The sequence below is a fragment of the Sporothrix schenckii genome (genome assembly GCF_000961545.1).
Source record: "Sporothrix schenckii 1099-18 chromosome Unknown Cont41, whole genome shotgun sequence".
In the NCBI taxonomy this organism is placed as follows: Eukaryota; Fungi; Ascomycota; class Sordariomycetes; order Ophiostomatales; family Ophiostomataceae; genus Sporothrix; species Sporothrix schenckii.
Genome location: NW_015971142.1, coordinates 3,681,211 through 3,706,055, shown reverse-complemented (window position 1 = coordinate 3,706,055; position 24,845 = coordinate 3,681,211). Strand labels below are relative to the sequence as shown.

The 24,845-nt window shown below is 51.2% G+C and overlaps 3 protein-coding genes across 3 annotated transcripts; 2 read left to right on the top strand and 1 right to left on the bottom strand.

Moving 5' to 3' along the window:
* Positions 1–18,181: 18,181 nt before the first annotated feature.
* Positions 18,182–18,474, top strand: SPSK_08181 (uncharacterized protein; the record flags this gene model as incomplete). The annotated part of the gene is made up of 2 exons (XM_016734819.1): positions 18,182–18,297; positions 18,351–18,474. 2 exons carry the CDS (start codon positions 18,182–18,184, stop codon positions 18,472–18,474), a joined length of 240 nt encoding a protein of 79 aa, XP_016591501.1.
* A 5,067-nt stretch (positions 18,475–23,541) lies between these two features.
* Positions 23,542–24,438, top strand: SPSK_07833 (uncharacterized protein; the record flags this gene model as incomplete). The annotated part of the gene is made up of 1 exon (XM_016734488.1): positions 23,542–24,438. One exon carries the CDS (start codon positions 23,542–23,544, stop codon positions 24,436–24,438), a length of 897 nt encoding a protein of 298 aa, XP_016591500.1.
* Positions 24,439–24,578: 140 nt separating this feature from the next.
* On the bottom strand, positions 24,579–24,845 carry SPSK_08194 (uncharacterized protein; the record flags this gene model as incomplete). The annotated part of the gene is made up of 1 exon (XM_016734832.1): positions 24,579–24,845. The coding sequence occupies one exon, from the start codon at positions 24,843–24,845 to the stop codon at positions 24,579–24,581; it is 267 nt and encodes an 88-aa protein (XP_016591499.1).

Genomic DNA, 24,845 nt, shown 5'->3' with positions numbered 1-24,845 from the left:
AAGTGAAAACCGTGTGCTCCGTACAACAGAGAAGGGTTCCGTACGAAGTCTCCGTACTGATACACAACACAACCGTGGACGAGGCCAGCAGGCCCCGGTTGAGTCAGCGAGGGTGCTGCTTCAAAATTGAGCAGACGAGAATGATAACAGAACGATGAATACCAGGGCATATGGCAAAGACTCTCGTTGTTAGGAGTTGGCAAAAGCCAGTGAATTGACAACAAGGGAAGGAGACCGCAAAAGATACGTATATGGTTGTCAAAGGAGGAGAGGCCGAGGAACGGGCAGCGCGCAAAGCTCGTGTGTTTACTCAGTATTGTTTCTCCCGTGTGTTGCTTGGTCCGCCACTGGATCCCACACACAGAGCGTTGTTTTTATGTGATTTTCGTAGTGTCTGTGTCTGAAAGTTAGCGTATGTGTTCAAGAACCAACATGCAAAACGCTCTGGGATCCAAAAATAATACCTGTCAACTGAATCGTACTAATGGGCATTCTGTACCTCTCCACAGACGCATATTTTGTTTCTGACTGTTCGGTATTCCTCGCTGTGTGATATCCAGACCGTGGTAAGGTCCCCTGAAAGCACCTTCCTGTGAATGCAGCATACGGTAGCAGCGTCGTCTACAGTGAGCCGCTCTTCAGCTAATCTCCGGTGTTTCCTTCGGGTTGTTCTGGTATTGGAAAGAAAGTGGACGACAAAAAAGCACAGGGCAGCGCTAGAGGCAGATCCAGGATGGACGTCCAGGTCTGGACGGGCCCTGGGCGGGCTGTGTTGTCCAATATGGAGGGCCAGGTGGAGGTGGAACGAGCAGACAAACCTTTGGTGCTGAGTGGCAAGTGGAGGAGGGTTGGTGAACGAAGGAGGGAAGGTAGTCCCTCAACGGCCAGGCGCTGGAAGACACAAGCGGACAGAGGGCATCTACTTCTTACTATCCAAGACGGTGTTCGAACGGTGTCTTTTTTTGGCGGTCTTGCGTGCGAAAATGTCTCTACCAGCGAGATAGGTTGACAGGGATGCTGGGAAAGGGAGGCTGGGGTGTGGGAAGCAGACGGGTCAGTTGTATCTGGTTAGTACTTTTCGATACTTGAATGTTGCACCACACGAAGAGTGGCGGGTGGGTACTCCGTATATGGGCGGGTGGGAGAGAAAAGACAGACGGAGAGAGATCAACGAGAAACGACAGGAAAATGGGACATTTGAGAGGTGGACCAGGGTCTGTGGATGGGGAGCAAGGATATGAGCCTGTCCTTGCAGGGGGGAGGGGTGTTGGTAGGTTGGAGGGGGGCAGAAGGCGGGCCAGTGGGCAGCTGTGGGAGGCGGAGATAGAGACGAGGAGGGGGACAAGAGTGAGCGAGGAGGTGGTTGGGGCGATCACTGGAACTACGTTCTCTGAATGTGTGTGTGGGAAAGGAAAGTCGTGTGTGCGAGTATTCGTGTTCTATATCCTGTACGCCTCTGTATAACTCTGTGCTCCATGTCGTTGTTTTTTGGGCAGTTTCGGCGGGTTTTGGCTGGCTCGCTGAGCTGCTCTTTGCGGAGCTGTTGTGAGTGGCAAGTGGACGAGCCTGGTCGTACCAACACCAAAGAGAAAAGCGACACGGAAGATAGGAGAAAACCACGCTCTGTGAACCTTACTTGGATTGGCTTCACCGAGCCTTGATCCCTAAATCCCCAAGTTGCTCTCACAAGCAGAGGTCCGAAGCGAACGCCAGAGGAAGAGAGTCGGCAGGAAGAGAGGGGGTGCCTGAACTGGGCTAGCCGGGTCGAGAAACGGCGAGAGCGGCGAGCGACGGCGTGGCCAGCGTGGACTGGTTTTTGTGGGTTCCGTGTATTTTCCTTGTCCAAAATGCGCCGTTCCGAGTGTTAGACGGGCGAGGAGGGGGGTGGGATGGTAAAGGCGAGGCGGAGGGGAGTGAGATGGGTGGATGCTTGGAGAAGGGACGAAAAGAGACGAAAGAATAACGAGAGAGCGAGGAATAGGACAAGATGGGAAGAAACAAGAAGAAAAAAGAGAGACCAAAAGTGAAGCCGAGATTTACAACTACAAAATACCCAATTCAACTCAGGGGTAAGAGGAGCCTGGTCGCTCCTGCCTCTTTTACCGCAGCCTCACGGCGGTGGCATCTTGACGATGCTCGGTCGTCCTTTCCATGTTCGACGCCCGAACGCCAACGGACGACCATTCGCACCTGCCGTCTTCTACCGGTGATCTTAGGTGATTACGCTGCCAGCACGCCGTTCCTTTCGTCGTAAAATGGCAGTCACCTGAGGGAGCGGCGACGTATATCTTCATCTGGCGCGTTTGTGTCAGGACGATAGCTATCCCAGGATGCCAACCAGATCCTGGCTTGGCTTAACCACCAACGACGCTTCGTCTTCCTTCTCAGCTGCACCTCGGGCATGCCTAATGCAGTGCGTATTTGCGCGCACTAAAAAGCCACACCGGGTTCTCTGTTTAGCATTGAATAGTCCACCACCCGGTTGGTACACATGCATTACTAGACCTCAGAAACCGGGGTGCTTGAGCTACTCAAAAAAGGGAATGGCAAGCCCAGTGTGAGCCAGACCGTCCGTACTGGTCCTTCTCTTGCGCCGTTTTTCATGTGCAGAGACCTACGAGTGGATCTGGCGGCGCCATCACGCCAGCACACCAACACGTCGGCACAATCAGCCTCTTTTTGAAGTAATGGCTATCTTTTATTTTATTTATTTATACATTTATTTATTTATTTTTCTTTCAGACGTGACGGCGGAAGGATTAGGCAATATACGGTAAGGTGTGGCCTGTGAAGCGGCAATGACGAGCGATTGCAGCAGGTGACCTCGAAACTGGGAGGTTGTCAACAGACTTGACCAAGCCATCCCGTCCCGATCACCGAGGCTCCTGGGATGTTAGTATGTTTTGATGTTCGAGCTGACTAAATAGAAGCACGAAACTGAACCCAACAGTTTACAACTAAAAAGCTAATAGCTAGCAGCTAACAGCTACAAACTATCAGCTAAGACAGACAACAAAGGGACGACATCAGGAACAGCCCTTCCTACGGGAAGGCCCTTCTTTTCGGGGGCGACTTGACAAAGGACAGAACGGTTGGTTGTTGTGTCTTTTGCTTACGTCCCGGGCTGTCTAGTTTAGCCAGCGTTTAAACCCGGCGTCAAAAATCGCCTGGGCCCGGTGGCTGGGCCAGAGGCAAAAATGTCAGAAACAAACGAGGACCGGCAAGGTGACAAACAGGCTGTGAGGAAAGGGACAAGCGGCGACAAAATATGTCTCAATCGTCTGCATTGTCTCCATCGTCTCGACGAAATCATGTGCTCGAGGACGGTACTTGCTATACATAACATTCCCGGTTCGATGCCGGCTGCTGTTTGCTTGTTGGCTATGGATTGCTGTCTACTTGTTTTCCTACCGCCACAACTTGGGTTTGTTTTGTTTGTCGAGTGTGCTTTGTGCGTCTCTTGGTCAGCTCTAACGGTGACAGGCCTTTTAGTATATCGTATCCGTTCTCCGCAGCCAAATATGCTCATTCTTACGCGCCAAACAACCTTGCCTGGCTTTCCACAAAATCACGTCTTTTTTTGATCTGTGACCAATGGCGAATTTTGCGACGCTCCCCCTTCCCGAACAAGAAAGCGCCAACGCATCGTCCGTTAACAAAACCGAACTGAAAAGAGGAGGGTCAGTGGCTGAAACCGCACCACCATCGCCGACTGGCTGTTGGCCCAGGCCCAAACCATTACGTTGTATGTAGGACGTATTTTTACACGCCAATAGCCACCGAGCAGAACAGAGGGGCCCGCCTTGTCGGCGCTTCATCCCAGACCGGCAAGTCGCTAGTCCTCGCTGGACGAGTTTGCTGGCATTATTTTGAGCCGCTAGATGAATCCCTTCCGCTGAGAGCGCGGTTGGTGTTCTTCGGAATGGTCTTGGATGGTCTTGGATGGTCTTGGATGGTCTTTGTTTTCGTGTTCGTCATTTTGCTTATTTTCCCTGTTTTTCGACTGGGTTTTCTCAGTGACCATTAAATACGAAGTAAATAAATCCATCCCAAGGACACCGGGCCCAATGCCAAATAGGGCAGCTCGATTGTTGAGCTCTCGCCAAGGCATCATCGGATCGGCCCCCCGGAATAAAAGATGGACATGGCCGTGACTGTTGAGTCCAAATTCTCAAATGGTCGACCCGTTGATGACGTGAAGCAACATTCATTGGGGACTATATGGCGTGGCTTGTTGCACACAAAGAACGTTTGAATTCTCGCGGATATACTCCGTGCTTGGTACCGAGGATGCAGTTGAGTAAACAGTCAGACCGGAAAATGGTCGTCTTTTTTGTCCGGCCACAGCCTTTGCCGCCTTGATATTCTACGTTCCGTTGTCATACCTTTTTGTTTGAAGGTCTCCCCCCCTCCCAGCCTTGTGTTTTTAGGTCCCGCCTTACCATCCCTCCCCGGAAAACTCTTTCCCCTCTGCCCACCCCAAAAGCACAGCACAGTACGAAGTATGGCATACAAAGTCGGCACGACCACAATCAGTCCACCGGCCCCCAGGCCCACTAAAACATTTCTTCTTTAGATGGCCCGCCAGCCTTCCCGGTTTCTCTCGTAGCTCCGTCTCTGCTGATCCAAGACATACATTCGAAGACGAGAATACATTTTAATATACGATACACGTCGTACGTACTCCGTTCTCCACACGCGGACTGGCCAACATGTGTCTCGCTCTGTTAGCACGCTTGATTGGCTCGCTGAACGTTTTTGTACCTCCCTGTCTCTTGCTTTGCTTGTCCCACGGCGTACTGTAAGACTCCGTGTTTGTTGACTATACGATGTAGAGCCAAAAAATCTCCATCATTGATCATGCTGGACCATTTTCTTTCCCTTCGATCTCGGCTTCCATACATGTCCTGTACATATACATACTCACATGTTGCCCAAGTCGTAATACAATGCACAAGAGACCTGTGTTCTGTACTGCGTCTTGCCTCCCGCAGCGACTTGGTGATTTTCGTGTGCAAACCCAGCTTCGATATTAATCAAGTGTCGTATACATATACAATACATATATATTGTACAGACAAGCACACACACCCCTCACCTCGTGCTCGTACATATATTAATGACATGGAAAACAGCAACAAAACGGCTGGCAGAGGGGGATATGCACGACATGATGGGGTCGTTGATCAACCTCTGGCCGTTGCTGCTTTTTGTTTCTTTGCTTCTTTGCCGCCACTGTAGTGTAACTTTCGCTTTGTGTGCGTCTCCCTCTCCCGTGTCTGGATTTATTTTTGGTTTCCACGAGATTGGATGGACGTAGGATCATATGATGGCCGAGTCTGCAGTGTGGACATGAAACAAAGAGGCTGGTAGCCACCGCTGCCCATGGTCGTTTCCTTCGCCCCAACTTTGATAACCGCCGCTGGGAGGTGTTGGCGCTCTGCAAAGTACGACTTCCACTGGACTGCGAAGACCAGGAAATAGAAGAACTACCCTCCATCCTTCCTCACCCCAAAAAGGCGTGGCCGACGCCCACAATCGAACGGATCCCAAATTCTTTTCCTACCGCGCGAGATCAATATGACAGCCAGCCAGAACCCCTTGAGTTGTCGTACGATGCACTCTGCATACAGCGAACGTCATATCTCTTGGCCCCGACCAGCGCTTCTTTTCTGTTGGCTGTTTTTATGCTTTAATTTTATTGTGTGCTTTGATGTTTTGTTTCGTCAATTTTCGAGAATTTTCGGTGGCCACCATACTTATCTTGCTGACGGAGTCGTACAACTGTCCGTCCATTTCCCCTCTTTTCGACGTTAAAACAGTGGCTGGTTTTTCTGGAGGCCGCGCTCGCCTCTTTGTGTGTTTTAGCGGCCCATTCTGCGGCCAGGCCCCCAAAGGACACAGCGATTGGCTAATACTCCGTATGAAGTATACACGAAGTGTCTTGCTTTCGTCTAGAATTTTGTAACCTATTTTGCGCACGAATATGCTCGTCGGAATGTATTGGTGGCCAAGCGTTTAACGAGCTGTTCACGCTCTCATATCTTTTGTGTAAAGTGGTTAATATGGAAAATATGAAGCTGGCACGTTTCTGTAGTGTCCGTTTCCCGTCTTCCGTTTTGCTTCCTCGCATCTACAAAACGATCGATATATGATCCGTATCTAGCCGTATAAGCGAAATGGGCATTGTATGTATCTTCAACACAAAACACTCGCCTTCTAAATTTTGCCTAGCCATAGTGATGCTCCAAGGCTTTTGCGAATTATGTTGACAAAGTTCTATGGAGAAGTGTGACCAGTGAGCGGGTCGGCCTTTCAAAGGAAACAATTAAACAGAAAAATAAATAAGGCCCAAAACCAACTGGAGCATACTTGTGTTCATGAACTGTTCCTCCTCCCCAATTTCTATTGGAGCCGTTTTCCCTTTAGCCAAGCTCCATAACCAATATTGCAACAAAAGTATCAAAAAATCCCGGCAAGGCCGAATGTTCGTGTCTCGAAAATGGCAAACCACGTGCGATATCCGAGGTAGCAGCCCACGCTGGACAACCGCAGCATGTCATCCCTTGCCGTTTTGTCTTCCACGAGCTTCGAGCTATTCTCTTAGCTGCTTCGCTATATTCCTTGCTGTCGGCAGCCCTATCCCATTTTGCCAGTGATCCGCGAGTCGGGGCCACGATAGGTAGGATGCAAGTACGGAGTAAGAGTCCGTTCTGAGTAAAAAGAAACAAACCCAACACCCTTCCCCCGCAGTCCAGCCGATGCCCACAGTCCATTCTGAAGCTGGACTACGGGAAACAGTTTATTAGTACGGTGTATTTTCAGTGTTTACCCAATCCTTTTGAGGTACAGTCAATCAGTCAGACGGAAAGGGATTTTTATTTTCTGAGAGTGTGCGTGGCACGCGGTTATGTAGATGGTGTGCACGGAGTATTGTGCATCCGGAAATTGCATGTCGACGCCTGCACATTTGTGCATTTGTGCATCGGCATGCACGTGTGTCTGTGGCAGAAATGCAAAAGGGCAGACGTGTCGTAGCCTCTTTTCATTTGATTTTTTTTTTTTGACGTCGTCGGTGCTTTTGTCCGCAGTCATCCAGGAAAACAAATATGGAGAGGCGAAAACGCACAGTAATAAAAGTAAAAGAATCTAGCCAAGTGGATGCTCCACAGGCCAAGAAGTAAGACAAACTACCCGTCCACCCACACATAGGGACGCCCTAGCAAGACAAAGATGGGATACGGTGGTAAGAACGAAGAAGAAAAATGCATCGCCAGTCGAATGTAAGGCACATACCGAGGGACAGACATACGCCTTAAATACTAACCTCTCTCACTTCTGTTTGCTGCTGCTCAGTATGCTCTCTGCTGTCAGGATGAATTCCAGATTCACCCAATCCCCCACAAGCTGCAAACTCAAAAGGATCTTCCTCCATCCTCCCTGCACCCTGCACCTTGGACGATTCCCTCCATCCACCATGCGCTCTTCCTGCACTAACGGCTCCATCCATAAACCATAAAGGCACAACCCCCAGAGGTGCCCCATGGCGGGCTATTTTGCTTGTACCTTTCCGCCTCGCATAAGCGTCGCAGGTACTTATGCCCCCTACGCAAGAGCACTGCACGGCGGGAGTGGCATGTATCTTACAGTAGCGCATCTGCGAACTTGAAAGGATGCCGTGCGAATGCGCTCCGTCTCTCCCAAGTGGTGTTCTTGTCGTTTTGGTGTCCCGGCAGCACGTTCCCTCACTGTGCCGTTGCATTTTGCATTTGCATTTGCATTGCATGCCTGTGGACCAGCCGAATCGGAGACGCGGCCAGACAAGCTTGCTTGGAAGAATCCATGTACCATACCATACCTTTTTGGTGGCATGGTACGTCTCTTCTAAGGAGGCGTTTTTTCGACGTTTGCCTGCGTCGTGGGATTCAAAGACAAATGCACCGAAAACGCAGAGAAAGACGCACAAGCACCCACACGACAGATTGATGGACTCACATGAAAATGCAAACTGCAAACTGCAAATACGCACAAACCACCTCGTCCCAACAGAAAGTACCAACAAAAACGGCAAGTTCGCAGCCAGGAACCAAAGTATGTAAAAGTCAGTAGGCCGGAACCGTTACATACAACATGAGACAAGCGGATGACCAAGAAAAAGCACGAAAAACGGCTCGACCACATCAATAAAAAGGTACCAGAAGAGAAAGGCGGGGAGTCAAAATTCAGAATGGCCAAAAGCGCCGGCCATGCTGACTCCGTGTTAAAGCCAGTCCAGCCCGGTTCGTTCCACTACGAGATTTGTGATCTGCACACTCTATTGAATCGTTCTCACGTTCGTTTCGATCCGCATTTGTTTCGGCGCCTCAACTACAAAGTTTCTCTTACGAAGTATTTTGTAGGGTAAACACGCACCCACACGAAAACGAAACATGATCCGAAAATAGACTAATGCGGGCCTTGTCCGAGTGCTCCGTATCCCTTGACCGGGAAGCAGAAAGCACACCGCCGCATTCGCACAAGCTTCTCTTTTCTTGTCACTACATGCCCCCCCTCCTCCTCCTCTCTCCTCCTATTCCGTGTTCTCGGATCACCTCGATGGAACCGGCATGGGGCACAAACGATCCAACAGTCTCGGCCATCCCCGCTTCCGTCAGGGGATGCAGTCCGTTTGGAGTACGGAGTACGGAGTAATACACTGAAAAACAAAGTAGGACAGAACACAGAACCTGCAAAGACAGACGAGCGTAATGAAGGCACAGACTAAATCAGGCATAAATTATCCTCCGAAAAAAAAAAGGTTTCATAAACGCACGGAGCTCGACGACGTACAGAGAACGGGGCACAGTGCACCCTTTTCTAGAGGTTCCCCTCTCTCGATACGTCCACGTCGGTCCACATACTTTGTAGGTTTGCTGGATGAAGGATGCTCAGAGGGTCTGTGTTCAGGGGAATATGCAAAAGCAGGTTACCAACCAAGGCCACGTTGTTTTTGGTCTCTCCTGTATGTGTGCTTCAGCATGCTTTGTTCTGTTTTCATGTCAGGGCCTGTGCTCATAGTCATCGGCGAGGTCGTCCGCAAAGGGACCTCGCTTCTTTTTTGGGGGTGGGGTTGTTGATCACGCTCTGCATACCATGATAAAAGAAAAGAAAAAAAAAGTTCCGAAGCTGTAAGGGCATCGTTTGCTGCAATGCAAGATAATGGAGGGGGAACGGGCCTGCATGTTGAGCTATCAAATCCCGGCATTCGCGCAGTAGCGCTCCTGTGCCCCCTGTCTCATTATTTTAGACGGTTATGAGTACACTGTATTCCATGCAGTAAGGGCATAACGAATATGAACTCATCGAGCTCTCCAGTACGATGGTCGCACTACATGAAAAGGAAGACTGTAGTTGCATGCAAGAAGGCTAACAGGTTGCTAATTTGCATCGTTTTCTTTTTCTGTTGATCTCCATTTACAGATGTTCTGTCTCAGTGGTTGACAGAGGGTCTTGCGATGAGTTCGGTTACATTACAAGATGCATTTGTAAAGTAAAAAATAATAGTAAAAATATGTGTTGTAAAGCGAGCCGATCTCAAAGCAAAACCGCGCTCAGAGAAAATTTCATGAAAAGGTATGAACAGACAATACGACGTGAGACGAGGGAACGTGGGACATCACACGAGAAATGGAGGACTATCTGCTTGGTGGTGGGCCTTTGGTAAACTGTCTTGAACCAACAATTATATTCCACATGGGCAGAGCACATCCATTTTCGATGTATTGTAGTACTATTTTGACTTTTGGTAATTTATCTACTACCATTTTTCACTTTTTTCTCTAGAGACCCATCATGACCAAAATCGGTGGTGTGTTCCCCTGACTCCTTTTTTGAGAACCTGATTGTACCTGCATCTCATCACAGGTCCATGCTGCTCTCCACTTGTCCCTTTTCTCATTTTCAATGCCTCTCTTGGTTTATTGATTTATGACGGAGGAAAGAGTATTCCCTCTTCCCGCTTCCGGTTTACGTGGGTTGCTTGTTCTATCAGGTAAGTAACTTCTGGAAAAGAAATATTTCCCTAGTCAACGACTCCACAATGTGACCTGCCTGTTGGCTCTCTCACATTCTACCCCAGCAAGCCCAGCCAACTGCCCACCCCAGTCAATACCAACCTCCCTCGTTTTTCACACTGTTTAACTTTTTGCCGCTCGTCCTTGCAGGGCAGAACGACATCACGCGGTGCCGGCTGCAGGAACAGCGTACAATTCCCCAGAAAAGAAGAGCTGAGCAGCGTCCACTTGACGGAAGGGATATCAAACCTCGACAGGCTCAGTGGGCATTACTTCGTACTGTTTCGTGGCAAAATGAATAGAAAAGGAAACCAAAAAAGAAAGCAATTCAGACATAATGACGGATGGAGTGTAGCGGCCACAGATAAGCCAGCTGATTTTTTTTTAAAAAAAAAATGAGAGAGCCGCTTTGAAATTCAGCGAATAGCCAAGGAACACATCCAAGACATTGCCTCCCAACTATGACATAAGTGGACCATCTGTACGGAACGCCGTAGACTTAGGGGAAAGGGACAAGATCAGGTGGCCATAGTATGGACTGGTGGAAGTTCTGGTCTTAGTTTTTACACTGGACATTTATATTTTGTGGTTTTGCGTAATTGTTTTCGCCCCCTACTCCTCTGTCGCTCGTATTCCGAAAAGGGAAACAGTCCGAACGGTCTGGATTGTTAGTCAAGTCGACACCAGGGCCGTTCCGTTTTGGCCTTTGGCGAGGATCTTGACAAACTCAAAGGAAATGCAACGAAGGGCAGGACAGCAATGAATTTGGAGAGCATAAAGACAAAAGCGGCCAAAGTGACAAAGGAAATACAAAAAAGGAGTGGACTGCGACCGGGACCTGGGGTTCGGGGACCTTTCTCCCTTACAGCTGTTCCTGTTGTACGGAGTGCCGTCGGAGAGCTGCGGCGAATGCTCGCCGAGGCTTCAACAGGTTTGGTACGGCGACCATTACGACGTACTTGTTAAGCCCGGGCAAGAGAGTATTGGCTGTTGGCAGAAAACGGCTCCCTCAAGGTTTGAAACAGTACCACGCGTGCCGTCGACCGAAGAAGGAAAAGCGTTGGGCACGTGCGGCGCACTGATAGGGACAAAGGAAACCAGAAAACGGAGTGGCACAACCGTGTTCATTCCAGGGCAATAAATAATGGGGAGAGAAAATGGGGACAGAAGTCCTCGGAAGGTCAGCGAGTCGTGGCAAACGTCAGATCCTGCCTAGGTATGGAAAGCGTGCAAGCCCAGAGGCCAGAGGCCCACTACTAGCACCACAGAGCAGACGGAAACAAGAAGCGAGAGACGTGTCTCACCTTTCCTTTCCTTTCCTTTTTTTTTTTTTTTGCGTCCAGCCTCTTCCACAGCTCCATTCGCGTGATGTTCGGGGCAGATGGGCACAGGAGCAAGGTGCCAGTAGTATCAACTGTCTGGTCCATCACGACGGGCTGATCTCTACGACGTAATTACTCCATAAAAGTTGTTCAACGTCAACCAAAAAGCAAAACACTCTGAAACCATGGCCGCCACGAGGCTCAAAAGCGACCGGTGTCCTGTCTCGTGGTCCGATTGTGTGCTCGTCTTGTTGGCCGCCTCGGAGGCACACGAAACGGTCGTGTCTATCGTCTTTGATATTCGATGCTCCCTCTCCCGTCAAAGGTGGACTTTCACGGCTTGGACCTGCCGGCAGTGTCGTCCTTCAGCTCCAGTGTCGCCGACTGCCGGTAAGTGCCCGTTGATGGCAGAAAGGCTAGAAGAAAAGATCTGACAGCAGACAGACTCCGTCGTCCAAGACGTAATTACTTTGTGTATTAAGGAGTAGGGCCAGGATGTCATCCCTTTGGGTGTTTGCGATGTCATTGGTGAATGGGACTGGACGACCTTGACCCGTCAGCTCGACCAAGGCCGCCGGTCTTTTCCTATTCTGTTTCGTCGTTCTTTTTTTTTTTTTCTTTTTTTTCTTTTTTTTCTCTCCTCTTCCATAATTTCCAATACTAGCTTTCAACGTTTCTACCTCGCCAGCCACTTGTTTGTTTCGTTTGTCTTCCGTTGTTCCCGCCCCTTTTCTTTTATGAGCTTTATTTTCACTTTCCTTGTCTCAGGTCTCAGGGCGGTAACAATTTCAAAGTCTACAAATCATCTGTCTGCACGCCATCTGAATGTCTGCTGGCTCGAAACCTGTTGCTGTCGTGGCTGATGTGGACTGGTTGGCATCGGTGCTGAGCCGCCCGCCCCCAAAGCCCCCAAGTACGTAGCACTAGCCCCTTCTCCGTTGTAAATCCTTGAAGCCCAAAGCCGCCAACGAAAGGAAACAAATCAGATGGCCCCAACTGCCGTCCATTCCTCCCTCTGGCGCCTATCGCCTTATCCTTTAGTGGTTGGTTGGCCGCCAACTCTGTCCACCATGCAGATCCAGCGCGCGTCCAGCGCCTGGCGAGTCAGATAATAACACCTCACACACGAACGACGACAACAACAACAATAACCACCACCAACCACGTCTTTGTTGCGTGGCGTCGGTTACGGCAAGACTTGTCGGTTTCCAGTGTGTTCTCTCGCAATGGCTCTGCATGTCCTTTTCTCCTTTTGTCAAGAAATACAAGAGGCTGGCTCCAGTCGAAGCAAGGGCGGACCCTCACTGCCCCCATGCTCCTTGGTCTGCCCCCCCCTGCCCCCCCTTCCCCGGCCCCATTTTGACCACATTGAGTGAGGATCTTCCAAGAGCACGCCAAGCTGATTGTTGGTCCAATCGCGGCCCAAGACGTCGGGACGAGAGAATGGCGACGGCGTGCTTATCAGGACGGGAGAGCGGAGAATGTGTACGAAGTTGGAGGGGAGCCACGACGGAAAGTAAAAACGGGGGCAGAGAGACCTGTCCGACGTGATCTGCAGACGCCCTGGCATGAACCGCTTCCTCGCTCTCTCCAATTATGCTGTCTCGCCTTCTTTTCGAGCGGTGTGGTGGCCCAGACGAGATCCCGCTGTTCCTCTACCAAGTTGGAATGTCTTGCAGCAGCCTCCGAGACTTGCTCCCACTCCCGACTGGACTAGGGGGAGGACCCCATTCACAATTTCTTTTGGTCTAGAAGGTCGGCTGGTAAGACACAAACGTACTCCACGAGGTTGAGAACCATGGCCGGCCCCAGCTGCACCTGTTCCACGGGGGACTTGTGCATTAGTGTCCTTCTTTTCTTTTCTTTTTTTCTTTCGGCTTGGCACAGATCGTCTGGGAGACACAGCAGGCCGACGGTGAAAGAAACAAGATGATGGTTTATCTGTCATAGGGCAAGATCTCAACCGTCATGAAATTAAACAGGACCAAGGCCATATTTTTGGTTACAAAGCACGGAGTAAGGGACAGATATCGACGGAAGAAGGGAAAGGGGGGAGGAGGCAGAGGGCAGCGGGCATCACCGACCGCGGCTGTTTCCAGTGTACAAGTCAGTACGTTGACCTGCTTGATGCGAACAAAGACAACAAACTCAGGGGACAAAAAGACAGCATCTGTCTTGCCGTCTATAAAAGAAGAAGAAGAAAGAGGTGATGCAACGTACGGAAAAGAGATATCAAAATAGATTGACCAGCTGTGGCCTGGCCAGGCCGTGGACTACAAAAATTCGCTGGTGGCGCGGGTGGTTGGTGATTGTCGGACAAATTCAATGTCAACGAAACACGGACGTTGCGTTCTTCCTCTCCTTCTTTTTCTTCGTACCCCCTATAGTCATCCCCCGCGGCTGCATTCCTTTGTGTCTTTCAGCACTATTGTTTTATCTTCTTTATTTTCTTTTTTTTTACCCTTTGTTTCTTGGTCCGTAACCCTTTCAATATGGCGTGAAAATAAACAAGACATCGACTATCCCGTCTGTGGTCCTGGCCGCAGCTGAAACGAGGTGCAGCTGTTGTAGGCCTGGGAATGGCTCACTGGGATTTTCCCTGTCTGACTGACGATTTTTGCGCCTGCACTTCTCCCAGCTTGCCCCCGAGACCGTCGCGGGAGGGCTTATGCAGCTCCAGCCTGCCTACGCTCCGTATGCAGGGCCACTCACCTCTGGGACCACCTCACTACGGGGAGTACTGGGCACCGTTGGTCCCAAGGGACGGAGAGAGGGGGATGGCAAAGAGGGAAGAGAAACCGAGCGCGAATGCACAGCGGCTACGCACCTTGCCTCTGGCTGCATACGACAGGGCAGTCCCTGCGTGTTGTAGCCGGTTTCTGGGCGGATGCTAAGTCTTTGGGGCCAGTCTCTGGTGTCCGTTCTTTTGACGCCGCATTTCGTCACCGTTTGAAAACTGCCGTTTCTCCCTGCGTGCTGGGGACACGCTGACAGCCAGCCTGCAGTAGTCGTATAAACGGTGCGTGCACTCCGCTGGAAAGACCTTCCAAGGCGCCCGGTTTCGTTGTTTCTTTCCTGGGTCAAAGGCAAGGGGGTCGCCAACCTATGTCCTGGATCAGTTTTCACTTTTTTTATTCGATTTTCGATGTTTTTCGATTTTCATGATTTTCATGATTTTCGATTATATTTACTTCTTCCGCCTTGTTCCCGTGGCCGGCTGGCTCTTGCTGCTGCCGATCAGGGACCGTCACTACCGCGATGGTAATTTTCTGTTTTTATGGGGATTTTGTGAGACATTCCTATCTTACAAACAACACAGGCCTGGCCTCCGACAAAAAGCGGTGGGTGATTGCCAGCATCGCGCTATCGCCTCGCCTCGCTTCGTTTATCTACAAATGTAACGAGTCATTAGTTGTTTGCTTTCTTTGTCCTGGGGCAAGACATACTACGACATACTCGTACTGCTCTACTCCATTAATTGAATCTATGATTTCCCATGTTTTGGTTCTGTTCGTTCTTCTCAGCTTTCGTTTAATTTTTCTCTTTTTTTTTCTATCCTTGCCCGTCTTCGTCGTTTGTTGTTGCCTTTTGATAACTCTCCCAAACACATACCACTGGACCAACCCAGTGATCGACAGTGGTCACATCAGCCCAACATCCCCTTCCCCTCTCGTACTCACCCCCAGTCAACTCAACCACAGCTACTCTGGAAAGGGTTGCTGCTCCGGAAGGGAGACCGGGGACGTAACCGCGTGACGAGGATCAAAAGAAAACATAAAAATGATATGAGACAGGGAAGAACAAGACTCCTTGTCAACTTGCTCTGTCGCTTCTGCTTTCCTTCTTTCGTGTTCCAGGATTGGAATTGCCGATTCCCTTCTTCCTTTCCCGCCCGACGCCCCATTGCGTGCTTCTGTTTTTCTTTTGTCTGTCCGCCTCTTTTGCCGTGTCTCTCACCAGGTGTTGCTCTTATTCCCGTTGCCGCATCCCGTCCCGCCGAGTCAAGGGGGGAGGGAGCGGAAGACGACACGAAAATGCAAGGAAGGAAACCGAACGTTTAAAACGACGTCTCCGTGTTCTAGGTGTTCTAGAAACGTCACGGAGCACAAAAGCGGGAATCGACTAAGACAACGTACGACCATCTAACGTTCTACGGGCGTGGATGGCACAAAATAAAGGCCTCCGTGCCAGCCGCTTGGCCTGGTCATGCCGTGATCGTTGTTGCATGTACGACGTTGTTGCTCCGTATTACATTGTGTTTTTGTTTTCTCTCGTGCTCCCGTGCTCCCGTGCTCCCGTTCCCCCGTTCCCCCGTTCTCCGTACAAAGTGGATGGTGTACGGTCCATCTGTGCTTGTCCGTCCAGTGGCGGGACACGTGCTACGGCGTACAGGGCTTTTCGTTTGCTTCATGGTCTCTCGTCTCTCGTCTCTCGTATTTGTGATACGTGTGCCGTTGTCGTACTCTTTGTGCTACAGACGGCTCAACGAAAGAGAATCAAATTAAAGGATTGGATTGCTTCCTACGCCGCGGGCACAGATGGCGAAGGTCCTACAGAGAAAATTCGTTCATTTGTTTCATTCCTTTGCTATCTGTTGGCTGGAATATTTTATGTTGTTTGGACTTTTCCGTCCAACGTCTTTTCGTCTTCTGGCCCTCGCCCAGACAGGTGAAAGGAACCATAGACGGCAGTGAGTGGACAACGCAAAGAGCGGTGTCAACTGAATTAGCAAAGTGGAAAGCGCCAAAAAAGTAAACAAAATTCAAGATAAACAGGTATCTTACATGAGTGTCAACACTCAACAATTTGCTCCGACGTACTCCGTACTTGGTCCTCCGTCCACCTCCCACCCGAACAAAAGCGCCCGATAGTACGAACCCCTCACTCTCTCTCTTCCCTCATGGTATTTTCTCAAACAAGAAAATAAAAGCATCCAATCACCGGCCACCACGTCTCGAAGAACCCACACCCACAACAACGACGACAACAAAAAAAGAGGGCGTTGCAGTGGGGGTGACCTTGGAAGTCTGTCGATTATTTCGCCTATGCTTCTTTGGTTGGCGCTACCATGGTTCTTTTTGTTTATCGTTTGTTCTCGCCTTTCGCCTTCTCGCCTCCTGTTGAATTCACCGACACTCTTTTGCTCCGTAATGCATATTATTGCCCAATAGGCACGGCCGCCGTGTCCCGTTGCCGACCTAGTTTGCCCGGCCTGGCGCCACTCTCCCACACTCTCAGCATGCCGTAATCGAACAACGCACAACTGGGTCTCCGTCACCGCACACACACTTGCTTGGTGGAGGCACAACGGCAACGTACGCCGTATTGCATGCCATAAAGGTCAAGCTTGAGAAGAACTGCAGTCCCCAGGCTGCGTCCTGCACGGCATCCCCCGCGCCTCGCTGTGTTTTCTGCTTGCCCAGACGTATTACTGCGTCGAGGCAAATTATATTTGTATTTTTTTTTTTAATTTTTAATTTTTAATTTTTGTTTCCGCCTCAACCAAACCTACTTTCTCCTTTTTCTGTGGGCGGCACCTTTTCCTGCTGCCGACTCTGGTTTATTTTCTGATTCGCTCGGGCCACGCTGTGGTCCAGAAGGACTCCTCATTTTGTGTTGTGTGTCCTTTGTGCATGGCGGACCGTTTTCCCTGGAGCGCAATGCAGTGTCGGCGCCTATCTTTCAGCGCGTTTGGGCGTGTGGGATGCGGGCACATTGACGGAGCGTTGCAACAGGTGTGGGCATTGGTCTCTGGTCTTCCCGCTCCTCGTTTGTGCATATGCCACGAGCTCTTATCTCTGTATGCGCTCACCAGCTCATCGGCCAAAGAAAGAAAAAATACACATGCCTTTATGAAAGTTGCTTTGAACTGAAAATACTGAAAAGCGTCATTATTCAAGACAACAGAAGCCATGCGGCCTTCATGTCACAGATTGAAAGGCTTTATCCCACAAAATGAAAACGGCGCAGGCCTGTTCGGGGCTCCAGCTTTCACAGGGTTGCAGCGACCAAGGAAAACCCACAGTGGAAAATCCATGGGGGGAATGGTCTCCCGTCTTGGTCACGACAGGGGGGCGTGGCTGTAAGATCGAATACGTGAGAGTGACGAGTGACGAGTGAAGAGTCGAGAGTCAAGAGGAAAGTGTCGAGAATGTCCAAAGTATCAGTACTTTGTCGTCAACAGGCGTGCTCTCAGCTGTTGGGATACCCATATGCTAATTACAGCTGGCTCAATGTGTGGCTAGACCAGTTTTGCCTCCTGCACGACATCCGTCCTGCCCTCTCTTCCTCGTGCACCATTGCCGGGATTTTTGAGAAAGGCCAATATGGAGCACGACGTACTGTAAGACCACCCGCGTAAGAAAGAAACAAAAAAAAAAAACAGAGAAGCGTCTGCCACCCGGGTTTCCATGGTCTGCCGTTCTTTGCGCGTATGAAATGGCCTCACGAAACTTTATTTGTGTTTGTTGCCTCTGCCTGCCGTCTGCTGTCGTCTTTCTTGCCGTTTAGCCTCGCCTTCTCCCGCATATTGCTTGCAGGACTCCTCTTTTGTGTGTGTGTGTGTGTGTGTGTGTGTGTGTGTGTGTGTGGATGGTGGAGCTCCCCTCGTCGTCTGTTTTCAAAACGTAAATAGATAGAGCTGTCGATTTGCCTGGTTATCACGTCAGACAAGGAAACAGCGTGCATAGAAGTGGGTGTGCTTCTGTCACGGTTTGTTCTGTCTGTCCAGGAGCACAATAACAACGTGCGGACTGAGGTACTCGGACAGTGGCGAAACAAGAGGTCAAGGGTCCTTTGCGAGGCCAAATGCAGTGCATCCCCAAGACGCAAAATGCGATGCATGTATGCACGCATGAGGCAGCATTGCAAAGGCGGGCGAAGCGCCACGACAACCACCAGCAGCGGCAGCAGCTCACGTACAAGTACGACATGCAAGCAAGGGCAACAGAAGCCCGGGATCTTTTCTACGGCGTAGGACTGTGTCCGGTGCTGCGAGCAGCTGCGAGAAGCTGCGGAGAGATGCACGAGCAATGCACGAAAGCAGCACAACGATGCATCGGACGTATGAGAAGCACGAGAGTGAGATGAAGATCCAGTGAACAGATCAATTCTTTGCATCGCAAGGCAGTTGACTTGTCAACATCACCAGTCTTCGTCGTCTCTTGCCAGGTGCTGTGCAAACACGTCTGTGGCCACTCTGTATGACCCGTCTCGCCGTCTCCGTTTTCATGATCCGTCTTGATCAAAAAGGGTTAAAATGTATATATTCACTACATAAAATCACAATAAAATATTCGCCGTCTCGCCTCATCCAAGGAAAGACGTCAACTTCGACATAGCGTGCTATGGGATATCCATCCAGGCCCCCCCCCCCCCTTTTGGTCTAGTCCCCTTTGTACACACCGCTTCTTCTGCGCAGCACATCAGAGGATCAGAGAACCAACACCCAGCACACACAAGAACGATGGGCGCACAGACACGCAAGAAAAATCGCGCCTTACTCTATTTAAAGCAGCACGCCCCTTGTACTTCACACGCCCCTCCCCTCCCTTTCCAGCCGTCCCACAAAAAGAGGGAAAGCTGGAGTTGCCGGGTATTCATACATAGCTGCTAACAAGGGGACACAGCTGCAACGCGGGTCAAGCAGCGGCCGCGAAAATGCGGCCTGAAGCTGGAAATTCTGGCCTTGCAGTGCAGATGTGCTAAGTTTTGACTTACTTCACGGTTTCTTTGTTCTCATCCGCGGGAAGTTAACGACATATTTACTTTTAAAACGACGCTTCTGGATTCTCATGAAAATGGGCTGCTGTCCTCATGTTTATCGTTTGCCAACTCATTGTCCTGAGTGCTTCAACTTGTTTCTTTGCACATTGAGACAAGAGAAATCGAAAGGAGCCACACTCCGTCTAAAAACAACCCTTGTCACCTGAAAAAAAAAAAACACAAAAAAATACAAAAAAGAAATAAAGAAAGAAAAGACTCAGCATGTATCCCTGTATCTCCTTGGTGCCTTTTGTTCCGGGCTTCTCCCTTTTGGCTTGCAAAAGGGGTCACAAGAGACAGCAGAGAATGCCACAAGGAAGAAAAAGAAACGACAGAAAAAGGAGGCCGGAGTTGGGGATCCTGGAATCCCTGTTCTTTGACCGACTCTCTTTTTTTATTCTCCCCCTCTGTCTCTCCCTTGTTTGTATCTGTGCGCCAGCTGATATCAAATACTGGCAAACGCCATGCGAGCTGCTTGAAAAGGGCGCTCTCCATGAGGCTGATGTGAGTATCTCTCTGCCCACACACACCCCATTCACGTGGAACCGCGGGTGGCTGACTGGCACGACAAAGTGGACAGCCAAACACAGCCATACGCCAGCAAACAACAGAAAAACGACATCGATCATCGGATCAAGCATGGTGATCGGTTTGTCCAACAAACAGACAAACAGCTCCCTTTCTCGACTCCCTTCTCCCTTTTTTCTTATTTTTTCTTTCTCTTCTCTTCTCTTCGTCTCTCGCTCACTTGTTCTCACCGGCAGGGATCATTGAGATGTTTTTACCTAGCTCCTTTGGACAATCTGCCGTTTTGCCTCTTGCCTCGGACTGTCCCAGCCACCTTCTTTTTTTCCCTCTCAACTATCTCCACATCTCCACTCACCTTGTTCCCGCTCCACGGCGTAATACACATCGCGCCCACGTCCGTCAACAAAAAGGCTTGTGTCCTACAGGATTGTACGGACGGGGCCGAACGCACAAAACCGACGAAGAGGAAATACAAGAAAAATCTACGACATACAACATGCGTGTCCGTACAACATATTCGTACTCCAAAGGAAGAAAAATAGCTTTTGCAAAGGGCACAAGGGAATCATCTCAAACGATATCGTAAGGTGGCGTTCGTTTCGGCGCAGCCCAGTCTCTGCCGTGGTCCAGGGTCTCGTGTTTTCATTCTACCTTTCTGTTCAGCAAGCATATTTCTTCTTGCAACTTGAACCCGGGGGCTACCTAGCGGCGAGGCTTTCCCACCCCTCAGTCCTGAGTGATCTGGTCCAAAGGAGGTCAGTTGTTCTGGCTGTCTAGGCTGGCCGCCACCGCCACCTAGCCCCCCTCTCTCTTCACCCTGGTCCTGTCGAGACTCGGCAGTAGAGAGAGTGGCTCTGTCAGCCGTTTCATGGCACGCGGCCGCTACAAGCATTCTTCACAATGATTTGACAAAGGCGACAAAAAGTGGGCAAGGAAAGGGTTCTCGATGTTACCAGAACGGCAAAATCGAGGCGAGAATCAACGGCAAGGCCATCCATCTGACTATATATCTTACATGAACAAAAGCAACAGTAAACGTTCGCCACACGACATGCACTGTTCGGGAAGCCGATGGCATATGCACGATTTTGCACCAAAAACGCACTCGAATGCACCACGAATGCACCACCTAGACAAGACCCCCCCGCCACAAAAGCGCCGGCCCGCCGTACATACACATACAGCGTACAGCTTGTTGACGGGGCCAGGCTCACTGTTCACGGCGTGGGAGATCACCTGCGTCTGCAGCGTACATACATACCCGTCCTGCAGCCAGAGATCCCCCTCCCCCTCCATCCCTCACTCTTTTACCCTTCCCCCCCTCCTCCCTCGTCCCCCTTCCCCTCTTATATTCCTACTAGTTGTCACCTTTTTGCCTCCTGTCGGCAGATAATGCGCATGCTCCATGACGGACCGCAGCGCTTTCGAACAGGGCACAGGGGACCGCGGGGATGATGGGATGCAAGCAGCCCAAAATGGGCATGCATGAGTGGACGAGTGGACTTTTGCTTTCACAGAGACTTCGTTTTGGAGGTCTATCCATACATCCATCATAAACAACGCGCATGTGGCTGTTTGTAAGCGTAAATGTACATAAAATCTAACGAGCCGTAAAGTCTACATCGAACGCGAGCAGAGGCGACCCTCCACAACGGTTATGTCGTATGAAAAGGGCGACCGACGAGACCAACAGCCAGCCCTTCGCCTGGAGGTCCTGTGCTCGCTCCCATGTGGTCCCAGTCATCGACAAAACAACATCCCTCTTCACCAAGAAAAAGCCCCTGTCGTCCTCCGTCTTTACTGTCACTCCAAGGGTAACATCGTGTGAGAACGAGGGAGGAAGGGAGGACCCTTGTTGCGGTGTTTTTCCTTTTTCCCTTTTCTGTTGTTTGTCTCCTTGTCTGTACATGTACGTCAACTCGTCTTTCGTGCATACCCTTTTCCGTATGCGTTGCGTCCCGGCCCCTTTCTTCTTCTGGCAAAAGAACGACACAGGCCCTCCCCTCTGATGAGCATTCGGTCGCGGACAAAGGAGGCATGTGCCAATGGACGAAGAACGACATGATGAGTGAGGACACGGCAAAAGGCGGGAGAGAGTGAAGAAGAGTCGACGGATCAGAAGCCCGACTGGGACAGGGAACGTGAGAGGCAGGGGTCATCGGCCCCCTCCCTCCTCCTTCGTCCCTGGGCACTCTGATAGTCCTTCCTCCTTGGATGATAGGCTGATACGGTGGTTGTAAACTCGTGCTCGTCGTGTTCGTTGAGCTCATCGCGGGGGCCGGGATATGCGGCGCAGACATTTGGTGGTAAATGTATGCCGTATGTCGTACGTCTTGGCAGGACGAGAGCAACGGAAAGACTATGACTATGACTGCCCAGGAACTGCCAGAATGTGACCTGCGTTATGCATATGCGCGCCGTGGCTTCAGGGATCCGAACGGGGAACTTGGGCAAGAACAGGATGGAGATATGCACAACTCCAGAAAGAGTCGATGTGCGAAAAGAAAAGGCGATGCACCGAAACACAAACGCGCATAAGCAAAAGAACAGACACTTCTGGAAACCGAGCCCTGGCGCCGTCTGTAGATATGCGTGCAGATATAGTGCAGACATACGTGCAGACATACGTGCGTGCATGCATTTGCTTCGAGCATCGTATGGTCGTAGCCAGATGGACGGCTGGCAAGGAAAGGGGAGGGGATGGGGTCCGCCCCAGCTGGCCTGCGTAATGCTGGCAGCATGCATCCTGTACGTGATCACGGACGGCCCGCATACCAGCGGCATGTAACGACGACGGTGGCAGCACCTTTGTTCGCAGACAAGCGTGAGCGTTTGCTTGAAGCAAATTCAGGCCATCTATCCCCTTGATGTGGCCTTGGGGTCAAGGCCCAATTGCAGACTTGGTAGCCGAGCGTTAATATGAGGTGCTTTCGAAATGCAAATCTCGTTCCGTCAACGTCAACATCTTCGTCGCCTTTAGTTGAATAGTGCCTTTGGAAATACATGTTCCGGATCTCTTCTTTGCTTGATTCCGTACAACCGATGTTCAATGTGCTTTCAAATTCGTGAGACCGGAGACCAGAGACCGGAGACCAGAGACCAGAGACCAGAGACCAGAAATCAGACTCATTGTCTCCAATTTACGGCTCGACCTTAAGCTGCCATGCATCCTCATGAAAATTGGCATATGTGCCCTGGTCAGATATTTACTGTTGCTGATCGTCTATAAGTAGTTCCATAGCACAAAATTTTGGCATGGAAAGGCGGCGACCAGTGTCACATGGATGTTGGCCATCTCAGATCATCACGACAAATAAAGTGGCAACCACGTGAAACTACGTTACTACTTGGTGCAAGCAAGAACCAAAACGCTTGCAATCACAGAATAATCAGCCAGCCATTCATTGCTGGTGTCTCGTGGATCCTGCGTCATGATGGCGTACATGGCTGATCGTCGGCGGGAAGTGGACGGCCATCCGGGACGGCAACGTGACAAGAGGGCGCGCCTGGGCAAAGACTACTGATCCGCGGACAAAGCCTCGAGTAAATGTTTTGGCGGGCAGCAGGCCAGAAACAATGGTGTGCAAACAGGAGTCACGCGCTAGCCGGTGTCTCGCCATTTTCGGGGTACGGCGCCCGCCTCCCAAATCGGGGCAATGGTGGTTTGGAATCAAGCGGGACGGTCGCCACCAACCACCGAGCCAAGTGCCAAGGTCCGGAGAAAAGACGGGAAACGCCATGTGGCCCAGCGGCGGGGACAAGCCATATAAATGCAAGTCAAGGGCACGCGTTGAATGAAAGACAAGTCGTTACTCCGAATACCATTGACACGAACACCCCCAAACGAACGGCTCCATCCCATCAATTGCCCAACAATGGCCACCTTTCGAAGCGAATTCATCGAGACAGGACAGCCGGGTGTATGCATCCACGTATCGCTGTCCGAGACGACGTCGCCGGCCCCGCCCGAGTCGGCACCGACGGTCGTCTTTCTGCACTTCTGGGGAGGCTCGACGCGTACCTGGACCAGCGTGCCTGCACGCGTCGCTGCCGCCGCCGCTGGCTACCGCACGGCCAGTATCGACTTTCGGGGCTGGGGCTTGTCGACAGGCCCCGCGGATGCCGCCGCCTATTCCATCGCGCAGCTCGCCGACGACGTGGTGACCGTGCTGACCAAACTCAACCTGCAGCGCCGCCGCGTCGTGCTCGTCGGCGTGTCCATGGGGGCCAAGGTCGCGCAGGTGGTGGCCTACCGGCTGATCGCCAAGGACCCGACATCCGTCGCAGCCGTCATCCTGGCGAGTCCCGCCCCGGCCACGGCTCTCCAGCTGCCCAACGACATGCGGGAGCAGCAACTGCACGCCTACGACACGCCCGAATCGGCGTCGTTTGTGGCCCGCAACGTGCTGACGCACGCGTTCCAAGGCGCCAACGAAGGCAAGCCTTTGCCCGGCTTCGTTGTGGAGGACATGCTGCGGGGCAACCCCCCGGCCCGCGCGGCGTGGCCGGCGTACGCCATGGGCGAGGATGTGACGGCGACGTCCTTGAGCAGCCTGGCCGCGCCGCCGCCACCGGTGCTCGTGCTGGCGGCCGAAAAGGACATTGTGGAACCACTGGACCGCGTGAAGTCTAGCGTGCTGGCGTGCATCCCCGGAGCCCGGCTTGAGGTGGTAGCCGGGGCAGGCCACTTGTCGTCCATTGATGCTCCAGACGCAGTGGCCGACGCCATCGTTCGGTTTGTAAACACGGCAACGAGGCAAACTGCGGTCTGACAAGGGCATATAGCATGAGGGCGATGGTGGCATTTGACGTCTTTTTAACAATGCATGTAAAAGAAGCAAGTGGACAGCTCAAACACACATCCCTGCAAGATGAGTAGAGAATCATTGTACCACACAAATCAAGCATTCCATTATTCGACAACGCTCTGGCACGCATCCATATAGACATCACCGACTGGCTGCTCGGCCGCGGCAACATCTGGTCGATGCGGATGACTGTTGCGCTTGATATATGGTGCGTGTGTACGGCTGGGATTCGGTAGTGCAGAGTCACGGCCGTCTGGCCGACGCCAACATAGACCGGGATGGGGTCCATTTCGAGACATTCGGACTCGGGCACGGACACACTTTCGTGGCCCGGCTGCCGGCGCAGCAGATCTTAGTGACCTCGCTGGCAT